The 24,154-nt window shown below is 39.3% G+C and overlaps 2 protein-coding genes across 2 annotated transcripts in view; both read left to right on the top strand.

The window, feature by feature from the left end:
- Window positions 1-24,154, top strand: part of LOC135206617 (cuticle protein AM1274-like) — a 94,611-nt gene that overhangs the window by 6,216 nt on the left and 64,241 nt on the right. The window lies entirely within an intron of this gene.
- On the top strand, window positions 12,218-15,517 carry LOC135206435 (cuticle protein AMP1A-like). Its single transcript, XM_064237812.1, has 3 exons — window positions 12,218-12,349; window positions 13,969-14,261; window positions 14,971-15,517. Exons 1-3 carry the CDS (start codon window positions 12,341-12,343, stop codon window positions 15,203-15,205), a joined length of 537 nt encoding a protein of 178 aa, XP_064093882.1. The 5' UTR covers window positions 12,218-12,340; the 3' UTR covers window positions 15,206-15,517.

Below are 24,154 nucleotides of genomic sequence, written 5' to 3'. Positions count from 1 at the left end.
AACAAGCACGGTTGCTGGGGCAAATTGATTAGTAAGCATTTTGCATTCTTTTTTCTTTTTCTATCCCCTCCCTATTTTTTTTTTTTTTTATTGTTACTTTCGTGGGATTATTATTTTGATATACTGGGCGTGGGGCGCGTTCGCTTTTTGTTACCCATTATTGGGGAAAAATATGTGTTAATTTTTTTTTATTGGGTTTGGTGTACATAAATACATTGATGTTATTGAGATCGGGGAAGCTTATAGAACAAAATAGCTTTCGGAAACAGGGAAAAATGGCGGATACTAAAAACACTACGACGCTACTACATCACGTGACTAACATTAGTGCAGGCGTTAGTCCATTCAGAGGGATTGTAGATGGCGTACCATCACAACCTGTAAATATCTTTATTGAAGGAGTTGATAATTATTCAGCGGGAAAGAATATAGTAGACGGTGTAGAGGCATTTAGAGAGGCAAAAGCTTTGCTAGATTTCAATAAGGGAGAACTCTCCCACCATTCCAGGAGTTTCCAATTTACAAAATGTTGTACCTGGATGGACTTGCAAGCATTTTTGAAAACAGCGTATGGCTCAAAGGAACACGTAGATATGGTGAGGGACCTTCGGGGTCTTTATAAACTAAGGAAGGGCACTAATAGGTCCGCGTAGCAACATAGTTCAAAGAAAACTGTTTGACGCAGTGGCGATTGGTAGGAAAATTGAAAACATCTAAATGGGTTACAGCGGATAATCTCTCTCTAAATAATATTCATAAACTGATCTATTTTTCCCTGCTCTTGCTCGAGGTACCGGATGCGATAGTGGATAGCTTTGATGAAAAGATTGAACCTACTTCAGACGAAGAATTACTTTATACCCAAATAGATAAACACAGGTCTAAATGTCCCACTGTAGATAGCACAATTTTTAACGGGACAGGCCCGAGGGATAGAGTACAAAGAGACACAGAATTTTCTCCTCTTTGTCTGTGTGCAAAAGTTGAGTAGAACAAAAGATCGATCGATCAAAAGCAACAGCAGTTGCGCTGTTTCAACTGCAATAAACCAGGGCATCCAAAGAAATTGTGTAGGGCTAAATATTGTGGAATGTGTAAAAGTACTGATCATTATTGGCAGTCTTGTCCGTCTCAGATACGGAGAGATGCGAGACCTACACCCCTCAAGGTTCTGGTAATTATAAGAAGAACTTTCCAGGCAGGTCAAACCAGAGGGCAAAGGGATCGACAAAATTTTTGGAAGCCTGATCAACAAAAAGGGTACAGGTGATTGGTAAATGCCATTGTGGTCTCGTGGGAGACGCCCCAGAGCCCAAGCCTATAGTCTATGGAACACTAGGGGATGTAGTAGATATCCCGGCGTTCATAGACTCGGGGGCCTCAATAAATCTAATGGACTATAATCTGTATCAATCCATATTTTCCAATTACCCTTTGCAACCCTCAACGGAGACGGTATGTGATGTGCAAGCCCATAGATTAAATACCCTGGGTTGTGTTCAAGTACAGTTTACTCTCGGTGACAGAGTGTTAACAGAACCATTTTTGGTAATAAAAGGAATTGCGTTGGGCAATAAACTTTTGCTGGGTCATCCTGCTTGTAGAAGACACAATATTTCAATCCATGCGGGTGCTAATGAGATAACAGTCGGAATACCAGGTATTTTTCTACCGTATGAGGACGTGAATAGAATGGAGGACATGGAGGTTATTGAAAGAGGAGATGTGCTCGGTGGTATTAATGGCGGTGATACGAGTGCTATCGAGAAAGGCAATTAAAACACACATTGGTGATATGGGAAATGATTACGGGGGTTCAATCAGAGTTCACAGTGATAACAATGGTGGTGATGATACTAATATGGATGTTATTTCTGACACTAACATTGCTGGGGATGATACTGAGGGTGGTAATGTGTATGGGGCGGTGGCAAGGGGGGTTACTAACCACAAATATAGAGGTGTTTTATCTGAAGATATTATGTTACTACCAGGTTCAAAGACTATGGTAAAAGTTAAATTGAAGGAAATGAGAAAACCCACAGATGTGTGTGTTATTGAAAATAGTGAAAAGCTTAGAGGGATTGTTAGCACGGCATCGGTGAACAGTGTATCCAAGGATGGGTTTACGTGGTTAGAGTTGCTAAACTGTAATGATACAGTTAGGAGATACCAGAAAAACACATATATATTGGATTTCCAAGATTGGAGTTGTGATAGTGGTTCAGTGGCTATCGTAGAGGGGAAACCTGAGTTTTCGGAGGCAGAAATGCAATCAAGAAAACGAACATTCAGAGAACATTTAGCTAATGCGGATTATAGCGAACTTGTTGAAGCGATAAGCGGGCTCTTGGCAGAATTTGGAAATATGGTAGCCTTACAAGGTGACAAATTGGGGTTGACTAATGTGTTAGAGCATAAGGTAAATTTGGAGAGTGACACAAAACCTATTTATATTCTTGCATATCGCATACCTTTCAAAATCAGAGAACAGGTACAGAAAGAGGTTAATAGATGGGAAGAAGAAGGAATCATTAGACCCAGCGTGTCTCCTTACAACTTTCTCTTGTTAGCGGTGCCTAAGAAAGACGGTTCTGTCCGTGTATGCGTCGATTTTAGACGTTTAAATGAGAAGACGATCCCTGACCGCTACCCAGTCGCGTGCATACCAGATCTTTTTGTTGAAATTGGGGGACATAATATTTATAGCTCAATTGATTTGGTACATGGTTTCCTACAGGTCCCTCTTAGTGAGAGTAGCAAGGAATATACCGCTTTTTCAGTGCCCAAGGGACACTATGAACTTACCCGAATGCCTTTCGGTTTATCGGGCAGTCCAATGACTTTTACCAGGTTGGTGAACAGTTTTGCACGGGTTATTGGGCAAAAATGTTTTTGTGTATATGGATGACATCCTGATCGCAACGGACACGATCGCTCAACACCTAGAAGTGCTTACAGAAGTACTTAGGAGGCTTAGATTAGCGGGGTTGAAAATCAAACTAGCCAAGTGCTTGTTCTTGAAAAAGCAGATCACATATCTAGGTCACATCATATCTAAGGAAGGGGTTAGAGTAAATGACGATAAAGTCAAAGCAATAGCGAATTTTCGCACCCCAAGATCAAAGAAAGAGATTAAGTCATTCCTGGGTATCGCTGGTTTCTTTAGGAGGTTTGTGAAAGGGTTCTCTAATATAGCAGCTACCCTAACTGATGTGTTGCGGGAAGACGTTCAATTTCAATGAAAGGAACCCCAGGCGGAGAGTTTTCAAAAGCTCAAGTACGCGCTAATGAATCCCCTTGTTTTGAAGTTTCCAGATTTTAGGGAACCTTTTACATTAGTGACTGATGCAAGCCAGGAAGGTATAGGTGCTTGCCTTATGCAAAAGTTCGATGGGAAATTTCATCATATAGCTTTTTATAGCAGGAAGTTCAAGACAAAGGGCAGCAACGAGAAGTCCATGGCCACCATAGATAAAGAAGCCTTTGCAATAGTGTCGAGCTTAGTTCATTTTAAAATGTTACTGATGGGGAATAAAGTAGAAGTTCTTACAGACCACAGACCATTACTAGATCTTTTTAATAAACCCGATTTGTCGCCCAAAAGAGCTCGATGGTTTTTAACTATCAGAGATTTAGATGCAAAGCTCAAATATATAGAGGGCAAATTTAACGTCGTTGCTGATGCTCTCAGCAGGAGTTTTCATGACATGGAAGGTTTCCAAGTCGCGCAAGTCACTAGCGAAACCATACAATGGGATATACCTCTCGTAGAGCAAAGGCAAGATGAAGACGAGATTTTAGCAGATGCAAAAGCATTTCTAAGAGGGGAATTAGTCAGAAAACGTTATAAGCTGCCTTTTTCGGGTTTGGAGTTAGAAGGTAATCTATTGGTTAGGAAAATTAAATATAAGTTGAGAACCAGTGAAAGTAAAGGAGATACGACACAGATCGTAATTCCGAAGGTCCTAATTCCAGTGGTTTTGGGTATAGTTCATTGCAGGTTCGGTAGTCCTCACTTGGGAATAGACAAAAACGTATGATGAGGTTCGTGCTAAATACATTTGGAAAAATATGGGGAAAGATGTGGAAAATTTTGTAAGGAATTGTACGGTGTGCAACGCATGTAAGCCTGCAAGGACAACTTCATGCAAAATAGGATCGTATCCTATACCGAGTAGACCTTTTCAGAGAATACAATAGGATATCTTAGGAAATTTTTGTGAGTCTAGATATGTGAACAAGTACTTGTTATTGATAAAAGATGAACTTACAAGGATAGTAGAAATTTTCTCACTTAAGCATAAAACGGCCGAAGAAGTAGCCATAGCGTTTTTCAATGGTATTATTTGCAGATATGGCTCACCCGACAATGGGAGGGAATTTGTGAACAAAACCTTGGAGTGTTTAGCTGAAGTCATGGGGATACAGAAAGTGACAATTATTCCATACAGACCCTAGGCAAATGGGTTGTGCGAACAAGCAAACAGGAAAGTGCTCAAGGCTCTTAGGAAAACTGTAGGTGGTAATGATAAGAATTGGGACAGATATATTAATGTTGTTAGACATAGTATTAACACTATGGTTAGTGATTTAATTAAAATGTCCCCATTTGAAGTTTGTTTGGTTGTTCAGCACGAGGCACATTTGATTTGCTAACTATGCCTCATCATGGGGAGGATACGGTCGAGGCGTTGATATCCACAGCGAGAGAGAGACACACATGTCTCAGCCGTAATCTCGAATCCACAACCAGAGATATGGTACAGAAGAGTAATAGTAAATCGTCTGATCCCAAGATCAATGTCGGAGACAAGATATTTCTAAAACTTAATGTGAGAAATGAGTTAAATTACAAACTAGGCCCGAAGTTTGAAGGTCCTTTTAAAGTCATTGAAGAGATAATTGGAAACAGATCTGTAGTCTTTTATGTACAAACAGGTCAGTCGAGGTTAACACATATCTCGAAATTGAAATGAATTGGTTGTGGTGATTAATATATTGTCGTGCAATTGCATTTTTTTTCCTTTTCCCTTCTTTTTTCATGCTGTCTGTTTTTTGCGATTTGGTGACAGAATGCCTTCACATTTTTTTTTCTGGCTTATATTTCCTTCTACGGTTTTTTTTTCTTATTATGTGCAAATCCGCGCCGTTTTGGCGTAAGATTTTGGGGTTAATATTTTACGTAGGTACGTGTTGAAATACGGCAAATTTTTTTGCATTAGCTGAGAAACGGGATGATTTTTTGGCGTGGGGTCATTAATTAAATAGAGGAAATATTTATATCACTGGAGTGGTGTTATTATTAAGATGAGGATTTATGGAGGTGACGTTAATCTTTGGAACACTTTGGTCATATCCTGGAGATAGTTCTGTAGAATATGCTGATGTAGTTTCAGTATAGGACATTTTTTTTTGAGAATCATGAGTTTCTGGCGTTGCAAGTTTGACTATGCAGCAGCTCAAAGCACCTGAAGTGTTCACAGGTGGATTTTTTGCTAACGTTGCTATAATGAGTCCGGTTGCGGATTTTCCCCTTTGGAGTTGATTACTCGGGGATTTGCACTATTTTCGTAGATGCTGATTATGGTATTTCACGGGAACGTATCATGTAAGGGGAATCTTTTCTGGTCGTTTCTGGTCGATGGGTTTGCTGCGGTAGCTGATTCCATAACGGTACACATTCCGTTTTGGGAAAGATATTGAATTATATATGTTTCTTTTTCTCTTATGTGCACTGTGTAATGGGGGAAAGTTCACTTATTATTGTTATATTATCTTATTCTTTTTTTTTCTCCTTTTCCTTTTTTTTCTTTTCTTACGAGAGATGTTGTAATGAGGGTTGAGCTCTAAATAGCATTTTTCTTTTAGATAGTAGATATGATTTGTCAGGGTATGTGAGTTGGATAGAAGGGGTGTTCGGCATTATATTTTATGGAGGCTAGTTATATAAACCATAAAGGGGTTTTTGCTGTTAGACTTATGTGTTCTCTTTTGATAGCATGTTTGTCATATATGGGATTATTTGTGAGGATTCAGTGGGTAAAGATTATATTTGGTTTAGCGAGGAATTTTTTAATATTTGACTAGTAGATTGAGTATTAATTAATGACGGATTTGGGGAGTACAACAGGACTTTAGTTATTTTATGACCATGTAGACCTTTTAAATACGGACACACAATGACTTTGGAGAATTCCCAACTGTACGTGATGATGGCGATGGCGACTACTTCGTTCTACAGTACCAAGGCGGGCGACGCTTGGTCAGCCAGACAGCAGAGGCACCTGGCAGCCATTGCAGAGTTCGGTTGCACCATCCAGTACGTGCCTGGCGAGAAGAACCCCGTGGCAGACGCTCTATCGAGGATAGAAATCAACGCCGTGCATCTCGGTGTCGACTACAAAGACCTCGCTCAGGAACAGGCCGCCGACCCGGAGACCGCCGCATACTGCACAGCTATCACCGCCCTCAAGTGGGAAGACGTTTTTACCCTTCGGAACCCCGCAATGGGCACGGGACCGCTCCTTTGCGACATCAGCACGGGCCGCCTGCGGCCCGATGATCCCCAAGGCCTCCCAAAGGAAAGCCGTGTTCGACGTCATGCACGGACTCTCGCACCCCTTGGGCCGGACGACGATGCGCCTCCTGATGGAGAAGTTCGTCTGGCATGGAATTCGGAAGGACTCCCTCGAGTGGGCCAGGGCCTGCGTGCCTTGCCAAACTAGCAAAATCAGTCGGCACACAGAATCAGGCGTGGGGGAATTCCCGCAGCCGAAACGAAGATTCGGCCACATCCACATAGACGTCGTGGGCCCCCTGCCCCCGTTGGAAGGCGCCAGATATCTCCTGACGGTAATCGACCTCTCCACCAGATGGCCCGAGGCAACGCCGATGTCGGAGGCAACCACGAAAGCATGCGCCGAAGCCCTCCTCGCCAGCTGGGTAAGTCGATTCGGAGTGCCAGACGAAATCACGACAGAATGCGGACCAGTTTTCCTGTCGGAGTTGTGGACTGCCCTGGCCCGCCTAATGGGGACGTCGCTACACGCCACCACCACCTACAACCCAGCAGCTAACGGCATGGTGGAGAGAGTCCACTGTTCGATCAAGGCTTCCCTGATGGCGCGCTGCACCGACGAAAATTGGAAGAGCCAACTACCGAGGGTCCTCCTCGGTCTCAGGACTGCCCCGCGGGCGAACGGCGAGGCACCACCCGCGGAGAAGGTATACGGGGAGCCATTAACAGTCCCCGACCAATGCCAACGACGCTGACGTCTCCATCGCCAGGCTTCGGGAATCCTCCGGGAAGTTCACAGGACCAAACGTTTCCTCCCGAAGGCCCTATCATGGTGCAAGCACGTCTTCGTCAGGGACGACGCCCGCCGCCCGCCTCTAACGAGACCCTACCGTGGTCCCTTCCGCGTCCTACGACGCACTGACAAGGCATATCTCCTATCCATCAACGGTCGCAAGGACTGGGTCACAATCGATCGTCTGAAACCAGCCTTCATCATGGACGAGGACCTCGCAGACGCGGATTCCACAGGGCGCCTCAATCTTCCTCGGAAAGAAGCGACTCCTTCGATCGCCAAACCTCCCGCCATAGCCGCGGCCGCCCTCGGAAGACGGTCGAACCCCCCGAGGATCACCTCAGGGGAGGCATCCCGTCCCCGGAAACTCTACCACAGCAACTGATATCGCGCACCCGAGGGCGCCTCCACCGCCCAGCTCGCTTCTGCGAGTGACAACCCGAAGTACAAAGAAGTCAGCCAACAATTATGCCTAATTATTGTCTTAGTGGGGGGAGTATTTGTAAGGACAACGCTTATCCATAATTTTTCTCTGATAAATTCATCATTCACGTTGTTCTTACTTCCCTCCGAGAGAGCCTTCAGCGGGCTTTCCGCCAGTGTATAAAGCTTGTATGACCATATTTTGTGTACTTTTATATTTTGTATTTTATGTCTCTCAAGAAACACAAATCAGGTCTCGCCGACCCACTTTTACTCTCTCGCGGGTCGGTAACCACATTTCCGTCCACATGCTGTATATTTATATTTCCCTTGACTAATAAAAATCAGTACACTTCTACCTGCCTCTTTGTCCACCTCTGACAGGGGTTTCTATGGACTGCCTTTGCAAAGGATGAGATGTCTTAGATATACCGTCTCAGGGTAATTTCTGGGATAAATTAGGAGTCTACAGCCTTTGATGAGGCGGGTGCGAGTAGCACTTGCATAGAAGTCACGGAGTGGTGACCACGTTTACTTCAGTAGAAAATGTCAAATCTACAGTTTCGCGACGAGAGGGTGTTGGATACACTCACAAGGGTCGCAGACGCTGAATAATGGCGCGTGCTGAGTTGTTTCAAGTTGGTTTATGCACTCGACCTGCGTCTACAACAATTCACTCGTCCTACAGGGATCCCAGCTGTTTGACGGTTCCTGCAGTGTTCTCTCGGATTCCTTCATGGTACTTAGTCGGCGTGTCTACAACTCGTCCACTTATATGGAAACCATAAGGCGGTTCGAATTCCGCCTACAGTGGAGACCGTTACAGTCCCGCCGCTGGAGGATAGTGACGAAGAGGAATTTTTTTTCGACGACCGTTACACTATACCAATATTAATGGTCATGCTAGGTACTATACTGATCACCATTTGTGTGCTAGGAGTTCTTAAACTTTTGTGTATTCGACAAAGCACAAGGGCTCCAGCAACGGAGGGAACCCTAAGTCATGTGGTAAATTGATACATTAGTTGCCGATATGGTGTGCGACGGGAGTGCACTACTTTTTTTGAGCTGGCCAATGTGTTTTATATATATGAGCTGTTTGTGTGACCAGTGGCTATGCGGGAGCTAGCAATTTTAGGTGGCCGAGCTCTGTCAGATGAAAAGAGGGGCAATGATTAATAATATGTTTAAAATGCCAATGTGATGTACTATGTAATGTTAAGTGAAGTCACATATCACTTCTCGCTTGGAGACAGGCTGAGAAAGGAATTTGAATACGCAAGCAGTTTAACCGAGAGATCACTCACCCGATTGTGAGGCATGTACATTCATTTGTACGGGTGTTACAGGCCTAATAGTCCAAGGCACTTGCGAAAGTCACATTCCTTTAGGTGAACGCTAAGAGGTGTTACATGAAGAGTGTTGGGAGACAAAGCCCCATCATAAAGATGGGTCCTATTCCATGGCTAATTTAGAGACGGGAATCTCTAACCTGATTAATACGATGAGCTTATTGACATTTTGGGTCTGGGAGTGAATTTTTAGTCAGAAGGGTAGAATGTTAACTTACTGGTTTCTTTATGGGCAGTTTTAGGGTTTCTGCCATTATGACTTGTTAATCATTTTGTCCTATTTTATAATCAACTGCTTAGGGTAACAAATAGTATATTTTTGTACTTACGAGATCTTAATAGCCTAATGACATGATTGCAGACAGAGGGCACTATTGACAGTAGGTAAGAGATTCCAGTTTGTGTAGTTTAGTGAACAGGGGGTGTAGTAACATATATATGAATCGCGGTAATGTGATATGACTTATATAATGACTATGTGCGGGCAAAAGCACTACCACGCTACTGAGGACGAGATGGGCTTGATGCAGTCTCCAAAAACAAAAAATACCTAAGCATGGCAGGTATTTGAAATGGGAGGCGGCATAAACTTATATCTCTTGCGGTGGCGGGGTTGGCTAAGGCTTCACTGCCAGTCCTGGAATTGAGAGGTCGATGGTTCGCGCCTGTCGGCCGGCAATTCTATTATCGCTTAATAAATTCCCCCTCCGTTAAACATATATGAAAATATATTAATTCCGGGGTAGAGCGAATTAGATATTAAAGGACATTTGTAGCTCGATATATGTATATGAATCACGGTAATGTAATATGACTTATATATATATTATATATATATATATATAGATATATATATATATATATATAATAATATCTATAGATATATATATATATATTATGATGTATATATATATATATATATAATATATTATATATATATATATATATATATATATATATATAAATATCAAAGTGACATCAATTTAAATTGTTAGTAAACCTAATATATACAAAACAAATCCAACTCGAAGGACTGGAGCCATGAAACCTTTACCAGTGTAATTTTCGTTCGAAAAGCCCAGTCACGTCTTCTTCCTAAGGAGGATGATTTGGTAACCAAAGCTTGCCTGGATGAGAATCGTTAGGAGTGTGCCTAGGATTTGAATCATCGTATTTCTCGTTACATTGCTTAAGAGTGATAGAATTTGGCCTTTTATTTAGTGCTGGGAATAGGAAAAGTGAAACTGGAAAAGAAAAACACGACCATCTGCTGTGTTACACCCTTTGGGTGCAATCGCTGGGTATCAGGAATGTACAATTTACAGTTGATTAAGGTATTGTATCAGTTCTATATAACTTAATGAGTGAGTGGTGTCTATGGTTCACTGACTGGACAGAATATGCGTATGCTAGAGAAAGAGGTACAGCAGAAACGTATTAGCTACAGGCTAAAAAATACTAATGCAGGTAGGTTGATCTGGTACAAGGCACATTTAGTAGAAGACATTCATTTCAGCCAAATCCAAAACATTTCTTATTGTTTCATTAGGATATGGATTGGTTCATTTTGATTCTAATATGATATCTGATCTCAACGGTATCAGCTGAAACGTTATCTGAAACATTATCAAACGCTGGAATCATTTTTTAAACGACCAAAACACGATTGTTAGTGGCAAAAAAACTTAATCGTCTTATTTCACTAAATAAATAAGTTTCTCCCGTTATTTCGTATATGAATTTAAGGTTCTCAGAATGAAGTATTTATCCTAAAGATTTCTGAAAGCAACAACTGGAAAGATCCATGGGAAATAATACTAATCTACTAAATGTAAATTTTTGGTGTGAGATATCAATGGATTTCTTATCAATAATGTTTCAGGATATGGCTCATGACTGTCTGTAGTCGAGGATTGCTGTCAGAAAGCTGACGCCATCGGTCACGTTTGGTTTATTACATATTTCTATGCAAATTTCAAAGAAATTAATGACGGTAGATCTTTCGACAAGAGGAGTTGTGCTCGTTTACTTATATCAACTCAGTTTTTATGTTTTTGAATAACATATAAAAAGAAATTCTGAAAATTGAATAGCAAGTAATTTCAATATATACTGCAGATTCTCTATACTCAAAAGACAGTTCTTAATTTAAAGTATTGTTCCATCTCTTCTAGCAGTATGTATGTATATATATGTATATATATGCATATATATATATATATATATATATATATATATATATATATATATCTATATATATATATATATTTTATATATGTATATATATATATACATATATATATATATATAATATATATATATATATATATTATATATATATATATATATATATATATATATATAATATATATATATATATATATATATATATATATATATATATATATATATATATATATATATATATATATAATATATATATATATATATATATATATTTATATAAATATATATATATATATATATATATATATATATATAGATATATATATATATATATATATATATATATATATATACATATATATATAGATATATATATATCATATATATATTATATATAATCTTATATAATATATATATATATATATATAAATGCTGGAAGAGATAGAACATTATTTTGAATTAAGAACTTTCTTTTAAATATAGAGAATCTGCACTATATATTGAAATCACTTGTTACTAATTTTCTGAATTTCTTTTTATATTATTCAAATAACATGAAAACTGAGTTGATATCAGTAAACGAACCTAACTTTTCTTGTCGTAATAAATAGATCTTACTAACTATTTTCCTAGTTCTACGAAATGGAATTTAGCCAGCTTTACTGAAATTTCAGATCTATCAAAACAAATAAATATTCGAGTGTTTACAGAATAGAAAGAAATGCACTGATCATCTTCTAAGATACTCTAAATTATTGTCATTCAAGCGTGAACGACATCCAAGGGAGAATATTTGATATCTTTTAACAAACGTGAACATTTATTATTGAAAATAGTGCTCAAGAGGCGGTCATCAGAATGATCCAAAAACCACGTGAACGACTAGAGGTCTAAGGGAAGGGAAGGAGGAGCAAGAAGCAGAGAGGAAGGATAAAAGCTGCCCTTCCCGTCCTTTCGAGAACTAATGATCTGCATTCCGTTTGTGAGAAGAGGGGTCACTGGTCATTCGTATATAAGCACCTCCTCGCCCACTTTCTCCAACAGTCTTCAATAGTCACCTCCAAAATGAAGGCAGTAAGCAGGCCCATTGTTGTTCCTCTTCATCGCCATTTGAGCACTGAAGTGTTGTTTCCATTTCACTGAGATCTGTAGCATTTTTAAATCAATCATTTTTACACCGTTTTGGATGTCACTTGAAGCGAAACTTCTGAAATCAGTCATTTTTATCCCGTTTCGGATGTCACTTAAAGCGAGATTTCTAAAATCAGTCCTTTTTACCCAGATTTCGATTTCACTTAAAGCGAGACTTCTAAAATCAGTCCTTTTTACCCCGATTTTGGATGTCACTTGAAGCGAGACTTCTGAAATCAGTCATTTTTATCCCGTTTCGGATGTCACTTAAAGCGAGATTTCTAAAATCAGTCCTTTTTACCCCGATTTCGGATGTCACTTGAAGCGAGACTTCTGAAATCAGTCATTTTTACCCCGATTTCAGATGTCACTTGAAGCGAGACTTCTAAAATCAGTCATTCTTACCCCGATTTCGGAAGTCACTTAAAGCAAAACTTCTGAAATCAATCATTTTTACCCCGATTTTGGATGTCACTTGAAGCGAGACTTCTGAAATCAGTCATTTTTACCCCGATTTCAGATGTCACTTGAAGCGAGACTTCTAAAATCAGCCATATTTACCCCGATTTCGGATGTCACTTGAAGCGAAACTTCTGAAATCAGTCATTCTTACCCCGATTTTGCATGTGACTTAAAGCGGAACTTCTGAAATCAGTCATTTTTACCCCGATTTCGGATGTCTCAAATCGATTATTTTTAGTCTGCCTGAATTTTTTGAATTGTAAAATCATATATGTTAACGTTTCTTTCACATTGAATTTGGCCCCCGTATAATAGTAATACCGTCAGTGCACCTCACATAGTACACTGCAGGCATTACCAAACCACTTTTAAACCTTTCTCTTTGCCTTCATTCCCAGTTCTTTTCTTCAGTCTTGGTGTCCAGTCTCTAACAGTTACTTGTGAATGCAAGTTGGGGGGGGGTGGGGGGGGGTGGGGGGGGTTTGTTTCTCCTAATTCCACTTGTAGATCTTTGTGCTTCATTTTCTGTATCTCTTCATCTTGTTCTAACCACCCCAACTCCTTCTTCTCATTCTCCTGAACGTTGAATGACTGAAAGTCTTCTGTGCTTGGTTTGACTGCCTGTTAGTTACTCCTTGGACGAGTGGATTTCGCGCTCGGCTACCAATCCGCTGGTCTGAAGTTCGGTTCTCGACTCGTCAAACGCGGAATCAGAGGAATTTGTTTCTGGTGGTAGAAATTCATTTCTAGATGTAATGTGGTTCGGATCCCACAATAAGATGTAGGTCCCGTTGCTAGGTAACCAGTTGGTTCCTAGCCACGTAAAATATCGAATCCTTCAGGTCAGCCCTAGGCAGCAGCTGTTAAGTCCAGCTCCAGTGGGTCTGGTAAAACTAAGATATACTTAAACTTGAAAAGCAGCACCTTGAGTATTTCTAATATTTAAGCAAAAACATTCAGTTTGAAGTCAAAATCAGTGAAGGATATATTTTTATTTATTCAAAGTATCCAAGTGTTCTAAACGCTGTTTAGGAAGAATGATATTTGCACTAAATTCTCAGCAAACAAAAACAGAAAATGGATATTTTGTCCTCCTGCAGGTCGTTCTATCCACCTTGGCAGCCCTATCCATTGCTGCTCCGCAGTACACCTCTACTACTCCTCCAGCGCCGACGCAGCCCTCGACTGCTCGAGCCCTATATGGAGCAGCACCAGGAGTAAGGAGTGAAAATCCCGAAACTCCAGCTGCAGTCGCCATCCTAAGGGACATCAGGGACCACAAGGAAGACGGAACTTTCAACTTCGAGTTCGAAGGCGACAATGGCATCATCGTCTCGGGTTCTGGTTCGCCTTCAGGAGAAAATGGCACTGTCGTTCAAACAGGCAGTTACAAGTGAGTATTCGGCAATCAGTCTCTCTCTCTCTCTCTCTCTCTCTCTCTCTCTCTCTCTCTCTCTCTCTCTCTCACAAAACTTGCAGCAATATTTTTCATAAATTTTCACTTATTACCATTTACAACAAATAGAATTATGTAATTCTAACCAGTGAAGATAATGCTGCGCGCTCTCCGAAAATGACGAAACCAAAACCAACTCCTTCATAGATAGACATTCTAAGTCATGGAGGAAACATATCACTTCGTTACTTTAGCTTGTTTGAAAATGATAGATTTGACTAAAGGCACTGTTTTTCCTTCTGGAAGACGAAAAACTTATTAAGAGCGTTGATTATTCCTCCTAATTTTGCAAATATGCTTCAAATATCTCAAGGACAATTGTTTTGAGGTTTTATGCATTGGTAATATTTCCTCTTTGTTTTAGTCTTCACCTCCCCGACTTGGTACATCAGATCCAAACTATTCAAACAGGAAACAGCGAAGAGAAAACTGATTTGAGCGTTTACTTTCATAAGATATTAACCCATGTATTTTGCAAAAAGGAATAGAAGGCGAATTTTCACTCAGCTGGATTTCGGCCTTTTGTAAAGGCCTGAAGCCGCTTGCACCTGAAACCAATGGCTCAGTAGCTTTTGGGTGATAGCAGCGAGGCAAGGCCCTAAACCCTACTATGGGCTTCATTAACACTCCACTTCTGCACTCCCAGGTACACTTCACCTGATGGAACTGTCGTCGAAGTGACGTACGTGGCCGATGAAAAAGGCTTCCAGCCTCAGTCAGACAATCTTCCCAAGGCTCCCGAATTCCCTCACCCGATTCCCCAGTTCGTCCTCGACCAGATCGCCAAGGCCGAAGAAGAAAAAGCTGCTGCTACTTCGCGTGATTCAGCCGCTGCAGTTATCGCTCCTTCCTCTTCTAACGTCTATCCTGCTCCAGCGTAAATTTGTCACGACATAGTAAACAAACCAACTACGATCGTTACTGTCAGCATTGAGAAACATATCTGATTAGTCTCATTGTCTGCATTTTGTGTACACTTATTCACCACTAGTCTTTTGTTGTGATAAGGATAGAGCGTGATGAGATGAAGAAATGGCGTATCTATTTTTCTAAAGTCGATTCATTATGCCCTGAAGGACTTTGCGAGTATTTTTCTCACCCCTTCCTTTGTTTGTTGCGTGTGCAACTTTTATTTCTTTGTCTAAGTCACCTTGATTTATGTCTAGCAAATGCTTAATAAAAGAATCAATTGAGCAGCCTTTTTTGAAACTCATGAAAATTCAACTAAGTTTGACGATATGGATTTCACAGGCTTAGTCTTCGGTTTTAGCGATTAGTCGTTTGTTGGAGTAGTCTCTCCCAGACCTCTTCCATCCACTGCATCCTCCACACCACGTTCTATGTTCCAATCAAATTTTGTATTACACCACCAATAAGAATCTTCATATCCCTTTGTGGTATTTAACCTGTATCATTTTGCAGAACTGCATAAAATATATCCTCTGTCTCTTCGGATAGTTCATTCTTTGCTGTACAGCGCACACACACACACACACACACTATATATATATATATATATATATATATATATATATATATATATATATATATATTATATATATATATATATACATTTAGACGAGAGAGAGAGAGAGAGAGAGAGAGAGAGAGAGAGACGAGAGAGAGAAGGAGAAGAAGAGAAGAGAGAGTGATATACATCAAGGAGTGAATTTCCGAAGAAACAAAACATGTTTTATATAGGCCTGCAAATTGTTACAGGTTAAATACCTCAAAGGGATATGAAGATTTTATTGGTGGTGTAATACAAAAGTTGGTGGGAACAGCAACAAACGTGTGGATGATGGAAGGTATAGGTGAGACTGCAAACGATATTCGGTGCAAATTACTAGTTTTTCTGCTGCAAATAGTTTGGCAATTGAAGGTTCTCTTCTCTGCTAAAAGGACAAGCTCTTTGACATTTTCAGATGGTAGTCATAATCAACTAGATCACAAAGCCATAAATATAGAAACAAAGAACGCGGGGAAGGTGGGAACTACGGAGGATCAGACGTTGGTAGTGATCAGAAAATTGCCATGGCCAAACTAGAAGTAAAATTAAAAACGCCCAACAAAAAGTTAAAAGAGTATCTAGGACTGATGTAAGAAAACTCCTCGAAAAGGAATATGAAGAGGCTTTTCCAACTGAATGTCGAAAGAGAATTGCAGCTTTAGAAACAAGTTTGAGGTAGAGTAGACAATCACTGATGACTGGTTTAACTTCAGGAATGTAAATCAGCTTCCAGAAACAGGGTACATGATATAGAGTAACAAAATGGAAACCTTTGGTATCGGATTAGAGAGAAAAAAACGGGAAAAAAATGCAGAAAGTGCATGTAGACGAATAACAAAAAGGAGATGAAGAACGCAGAGTAGAATGGGGGAGTACTAAAATCTAATGAATTAAGCTGACAACAGTATATGTTGATGTTGTGGCCCTGATGCTATGGTACCCAAGAAACCATTAATGAAATTTCTGTCGGCGAAGAGAAAATGAAAAAATCTTTATTAAAGGAGGATGGGTCAATAATAACATCAGGATAAGATGAAGACAAAAGATATTTCTGGATGAAATATTTTTGCGTGATCATAAAAAGATATAAGAGGTATAATCAGGTTGAAATACCAGAGGCTGAGGAATATCTTTATATATATGTGAGATGAAAGGGGTTATAATTAATAATATATTTAATATGCCAATGTGATGTGCTGTGACCAATTTGGAATGCGCAGATTACCCATAGAGACAGAGCTGAAGCAACGACCTGAGAAAGCTGATAAATAATTTCTGATGCATAGTTTAAGCGGGTCAATGTTCGTCAGTTCATGGGGTCTTGTTCAAGTGCCTTTAGAAACTGGTTGTTACCAGTTCTGTGTGAGATCATGGGATCTTGTTCAAGTGCCTTTGAAAAACTGGCTGCGACCAGTTACATGGGGTGTTGACGAAGTGTGCATTCATATGTACGTGTGCGCCTTTGACTTTGTCTTTACAATTGTGTGTGCTTAAGAATGTGTTCTCCTGTCTTTGTAACAGATGATTCTGGCAAGGGAACTGAGAGTCCTAGGGGGACAGAGAGTCCCATGGAAGAGAGATAATCGGTGTGACTAATTACTGATTAAGACATTTAAATATTGGGGGTTTAACTAAGTTAGTTAGTCTGTGAGACTTGAGTTATTATCTTTCCATTGTTAAATAAATGTTATATTTTTCCATATCTCTGACTCTCATTTGATGACCAGTTAGAATGGAGAGAGGTGGAGAGAGAGAGAGAGGTTGCGAGTCGAGAGAGAGAGAGAGCGAAGGCTATGCCAGCGGTCGCTTAGAGAGAGAGAGAGAGAGAGAGAGAGAGAGAGAGAGAGAGAGAGAGAGAGAGAGATTGAATGTGTTGTCAGTTTGCCTTAACGCTTCAGGTTTCACGCTTACTGAATATTAAATACAAGATTCTTATCTCGTAACAGTGGTGGCTTAGCCGTGGTTTTTGAACGACAAAGCCTTTTGTGGGATTGTGGAAAATTGTTAGATTGTTAAATTTCAGTTACTAAGTGAGAGATAATGAGAAAATATCCGTCCGTTAACTGTGGCAGTGATGGGAGAGAATTGAACTGGACTCAGCATTTTGCCCAGGCCGTTCTGCCTTGGGAGAGCTGGGAAGTTCCGTTAGAACTGAGACGTTTGTGAGTGCATTCCCGTGTGTGTGTTAGCGTGTCTTGCGCAAATTCCGAGTTTTTTTTCTCATTATGAAGTGGTAAGTGTTAAAGAACCTTTTTTTTAATCTTGGGGAGGGTTTTTTGAATCATTCAGTGTTATGGGATTGGTTTGGGATACCACATTTATTCTCCCCATAGTAGCAGAAAGTGACGTGTTTTCTTTATTGGCGAGTGTTTAGAAGAGACTTATTCATCTTTGTTTAGTGCATATGTGTGTATGAATATTTTCCTTACATGTGAAACTGTGCTTGGATTGCATTTTTTGCTTGGAGACAGAGAACGCCCACTTGTTCTTGTGGGCTCAGCACTTTCTGCTAAACCGACGAAGAGGGGTATTGCAAGGGGAGTACTGGCTTGCCTTGGGGGCATTGCTTACCAGGAGGGTACTACTAGTAGTCTACCTCGGGGGGTACTCAAACACTGTTCAGGGGGGTGGTCTGTCGCCCAGGGGAGGGTGAAACTTTTTTTTTTCTCAGTGGGGGGTGAACTCCTTTTTTTTCTTTGTGTCAGGTTGTTGAGGGATGAATTTGCCCTGGACAATGAATGCCACAGGACATCAGCTGATTGATTAGTTGATGATGTGAGATGTCCGTAGGGTTTTTTTTTAGAAAGAGATTTTCTTTCTCTTGAATGAAGAGAAAAGGAAATGAAATGCATTGGATGTGTGTAAGTTTTCCTTATGCTTTGGAAGGCACAAATATAATGGGGACACAGAGATTATTATTTTTTTTATTGTGTTGGAGGGATTACTTTAAAATGCCGATGAGTGATGTATCTGGTGTTGTATCTGATGATGCCGGTGAGTGGTGTTGATTGGTGTTGTCAAGTGGTGTTGATTCTGGGGGAATTGCAGATATTTGCAGGAGAATTATTACTGGGGGAATCCTTATCATCATTACTTGAGATATTTTACGGGAGGGTTACTTAAGTAGAGTTATCATTACTTGAGACATGTGTTACGAGAGATTTGAGATATTTCATGGGAGATTATTTTATAATTATTACAGATAATTATATTATGGAGAATTATCACAATGAATTATGGGAGAAGGTTTGTGGTTAATTGATTATTGAGTTTTTATAACTTTGGAGAATATGTGATGAATCTGGCTGAATCTTGATGAGTCTGGCTAAATCTTGATGAATCTGGCTGAGTTTTGGTGAATTTTGTGCTGAATTTTGGTGAATGTGCAAGCATTGACATTAGTGATGTTTTTTTTTTTATAATATTACTAGTGATTTTGATGATAGCAATTTTGGTGATACTGCTGATAGTGATACTTCTGATACTGATTTTTTTTTATACTAATAAGTGGGTGCTGTAATGCTGTCAAGGGTGGTGTTTTTTTTTTTATTTGGGAGGAACTAACAACACATTTTTTTTCTTTTTTATGAGTCATGGGGATAGTTAAAAGTGCCGTTGATTTTTCTTTTCTCCTTTTTTGGAAGTTAGCCACCGCTGACACAAGTTTTTTTTTATCATGGGTAAATTTGAAATTATTTTTTTTCCTCTCCAGTTTGTATGAATATTTTTTAATATCTCAGTTCGTGACTTAGAGTCATTGTTCGGGAACGTGTTTGAGTTTTCAGCTGTTTGATGATGCAGAGAGATATATATGGGAGAATTTTTGCATTTTTTTGAATGCATACGTAATGGCGCTTCATTTTTTTTTTCTGGACATTTATGTTCCAGAAATTGTGAGTTTTTTGCACAATACCTTTGTTGTATTTGTGACAACTTTGCCAGAGATAGGAAACTTGGCTAAGTTTCTAGTGGCCTATGTCGTAGTGCATATGGAGAAGTCTTTGCTTAGACACACTGAATTTGGAGTTTTGTTATAATGAGTAGTGGCACATTGGTGATTTTTTTGAGAATTTCCTAGACAATTTTATTTGCAAGTTTAGTTTTTTTGCCCTTTTTCAGCAGTTATGCTAAGGAGAGAGTTTATAGTTTTTTACTATAACATTGAGTTATTCTCTGGAGAATTGGAGGTATATTATTTTGGAGTTATAATTTGAGATATAATATATTGGAGATATATTTTGGCCATTTGATATTTGCCTATGGTGGTGAGAGCTATGTTTAGTTCAATTATTTTGCAGCCATATTTGTTGCAAATGGAGACACATTTTTGAGGAGATATATGGGGCAATATTTGTGAGTGTGTCAGCTGGATGCTTTGAGTGCATGTTTTTTTGGAGATGGGATTTCATTTTTGATTATCCTGCTTGGAGATATATTTTTTGGAGACTTGTTTTATTCCACATGGAGTTATTGGTGAAATAGAGGTAAGTATTTTTTATTTGCTGAAACAGAGGTGAATATTCTTTATTCCCGGAGTGGTGGTTTTTTTATTAACACGTGGTTATTGGAAAAATAAGAGGGAATATGGTGTGGGGGTGGTTATTAATCAAATGGAGGAAATATTTTTATCACTGGGGTAGTTTTATTATTAATATGGTGATGTATATATATATGGAGGCGGCATTAATCTTTGGCGGGTGACCCTTTTTGTGGTTATGATTTTTTTAGTCGAATTCCAGGAGTTTTTTCGAGCCATGAGAAGAGTTCTGTGGTTCTTTCTTTTTGGTTTCGTGACTAATTGGAGGCGAGTGGCATTACTGCATTGTGGTCCTATGGAGGTGTTGTGCTTTTTTTATGCTCACAAGTGTGTTATTTTTGGAGGCATATAATTGCTGCATTACGAGTTTATAGTAGTTTTTTTTTTATCCCAGATAGGTGATAATTTTTTATATAATTGGGCAGTAACATGTGAGAGATACGTCTTCGAGACAATCTTTGAACAGCTTAGTCATATCCTGGAGTTAATTTAGTGAAATGTGCTTACTTCGTGTCAGTAGACCTTTTTTTGAGAATCATGAGTTTCCGAACTTGCGAGTCTGACTAGACATTTTTTTGTGCCGGCTGATTCCCTTCATCTAGCGGTGATTGCTCAGAGTTTTGCAATATCTGGAAATGTTGACCATAGCATTCCATGAAAGTGCACGTGTAAGAGTTTGCTTTCTGGCCCTTTCTGGTCTCATGAAAGTTGTGATGTCAAAATTTCCGTAACTATACATGTGGCATTTCTTGGGGAAAACGTGGGGTTATATAGATTGTGCATGTATTATGTGTTTTGTGATGGGGAAGTTTACTTGTGATTATTTTTTTTTTTCATTTTTCTTCCTTTTCCTACAAGAGATGTAATTGTGATTTAGCTTTAAATAGCATTTCTTTTTGGATGAGAGATGTAATTTATCTGGGTTGTGATTTGCATAAATGGGCGTTTGACATTAAGTCTCACTGTAATTAATCATACGAGCAGTAAGGGGTTTTTGCTGTTAAACATTGGAGATTTTTACTGATTTTGTGAGTTGCTGTAATATCAGAGTTTGAGAGAACATGTTTGATTTCTGGGTCTGTGCTTGTTATGTGATTTTTTTTCTTGGGCTCATTATCTTTTTTCCTTTTTTTTTTAACTTGTGATAACATTCAAGTTTGAAATGTGAGTGCAGAAGTCCGTGGAGTTACTGTGAGTTTTGGATTGTGTGTGCTGATGTGTGAATTTGGAGAATTGAGTTAGAGAACTTGGTGTTTTTTCCTTTGCGAGTTGTCATAATGACTTGTGATTTAGTGGTCATATTAGATGGAGTCAATTGGGAGACGTTCAGTTAGTATTTCTGACCTTTTGAGGTCATTATTTGATAGAAGTAGTATGTCTGGGGTTAATTCTTTTTTGATTGACCGTTGACTTGACTGACATACTAACACACCATAATCGTCATTCCCCGACGCTAGCAAGACGTCCACCAGCTGTTCAGAGATGTTGCTGTCCTTTATCCAGGGTGATTACAAGAGTTTCTACGAGTCTACAGAGTTCTACAGCTTTTTTTTATCTACAGAAGCCATTAGAAGTCTTCTACAAGGAGGGAGGCCGTTCGTCTTCCTACAACTCGCTACAGTCTGTGCTGGAAGTTGCAGACAAAGAGGGATATTCAAGAATCCAAAATGAGAGAAAATTCAGTGTTGTTTGAGATGAAGTGTGATAGACTTTACTTTATAATGCCAGAGACGTGCAGTTATTACTATTTTTTTTTAGCCGCCCAATGTTTTCTTATATGTATGAGCTCTTTTGTACGACCAGTTGCTAGGTACGAGCTAGTAATTTTGGGTGGCCAAGCTCTGTGAGATGAAAGGGGTTATAATTAATAATATATTTAATATGCCAATGTGATGTGCTGTGACCATTTTGGAATGCGCAGATTACCCATAGAGACAGAGCCGAAGCAATGACCTGAGAAAGCTGATAAATAATTTCTGATGCATAGTTTAAGCGGGTCAATGTTCGTCAGTTCATGGGGTCTTGTTCAAGTGCCTTTAGAAACTGGTTGTTACCAGTTCTGTGTGAGATCATGGGATCTTGTTCAAGTGCCTTTGAAAAACTGGCTGCGACCAGTTACATGGGGCGTTGACGAAGTGTGCATTCATATGTACGTGTGCGCCTCTTCCGTTGATAATGGCATCTTTAGCCAAGTCTATGGGGAGACTTTCAGAGACATCTGTGCGAGAAAGGCAGAATGCTGGGGATAGCTCTGCGAAAGTTTATTTACTTCTGTGTGTGATTTCTGGGCTGGAGATGGGTAAGTGTTACCTTACTTTAGCCAAAGGGATGGCTTGTTGTCTATTTGACATTTTGTAAAGATGTTCTGTTTAATCTTTGACTTTGTCTTTACAATTGTGTGTGCTTAAGAGTGTGTTCTCCTGTCTTTGTAACAGATGATTCTGGCAAGGGAACTGAGAGTCCTAGGGGGACAGAGAGTCCCGTATGGAAGAGAGATAATTAGTGTGACTAATTACCGATTAAGACATTTAAATATTGGGGGATTAACTAAGTTAGTTAGTCTGTGAGACTTGAGTTATTATCTTTCCATTGTTAAATAAATGTTATATTTTTCCATATCTCTGACTCTCATTTGATGACCAGTTAGAATGGAGAGAGGTGGAGAGAGAGAGAGGTTGCGAGTCGAGAGAAAGAGAGAGAGCGAAGGCTATGCCAGGCATCTGCTTAGAGAGAGAGAGAGAGAGATTGAATGTGTCGTCAGTTTGCCTTAAAGCTTCGGGTTTCACGCTTACCGAGTATTAAATACGAGATTCTTATCTCGAACTACATACATATATATATATATATATATATATATATATATATATATATATATATATATATATTCTACACTTTATTCCGACGCGTTTCGCATTCAGCAGAATGCATCTTCAGGGTCTGTATGAAAAATAAAAAAAATTGCTAATATAAATTAAATTGATTTGAAAATAGTTCTGAAAATTATTTACAAAATGAAAACCGAAACTTCACACATAGATAAAGATACATAACAACTGATAAAACAACATAGAAAGTTAAAGCATATTAGTTAAAAGTTCAGATAGAAAGTTAAAACACAAAGAACTAAATAATAAATTAGTAAAATACAAAGTAAAAAAAAAATATTTAGGAGCACTGGGGGTCGACCTACCATGGTAAGAGATAAATAAAAACAAAAACCAAAAGAATGTACACAGAAACATAGGCTTAAGAGAGATACAAGGGGTGGATGTGGTCTGGTTGTTCACCTGCGGAACAAGTTGTTTAATAAAAAGGCTCTCCAGGATCAATAGTTCATTTGGGCTGGGAGGTTGACCAACAATAATAAAATCATCATATTTAATATCAACTTTACATTTTTTTAATTTAAACATGGATCCAATTGTTAGTGGATTGACAGGGATGAGTTTTAACCTTTAATGCACCAAAGTATTTTTGTACGTTTTTTGTAAATTCGACCCTAAAGGAATCATCGTGTAAATATGGGAATCGGGCATAAAAAAGAACTTTGGAACATTAATTTCATTGGTGTTGGTGCAAAACTCTTTATTAAGGACCTTGTAAATAATTCTGTTGATGAGCTTGGTGGGAAAGCAGTTATCCTTAAAATGCTAAATAAAAAAAAAAGGCAATTTCTTTATGAAATACATGCCGAAGTAGAGGAAAAGACTCCATATAGACTCCACTTCTCTAGCCCCGCCCCCCGCCCCCCCAAGGGGCGTGGCTACCCCCTCCCCCCTCCTG

The sequence above is a fragment of the Macrobrachium nipponense genome, chromosome 31 (genome assembly GCF_015104395.2).
Source record: "Macrobrachium nipponense isolate FS-2020 chromosome 31, ASM1510439v2, whole genome shotgun sequence".
Lineage (NCBI taxonomy): Eukaryota > Metazoa > Arthropoda > Malacostraca > Decapoda > Palaemonidae > Macrobrachium > Macrobrachium nipponense.
This window is presented reverse-complemented; position numbering and strand designations above follow the sequence as displayed.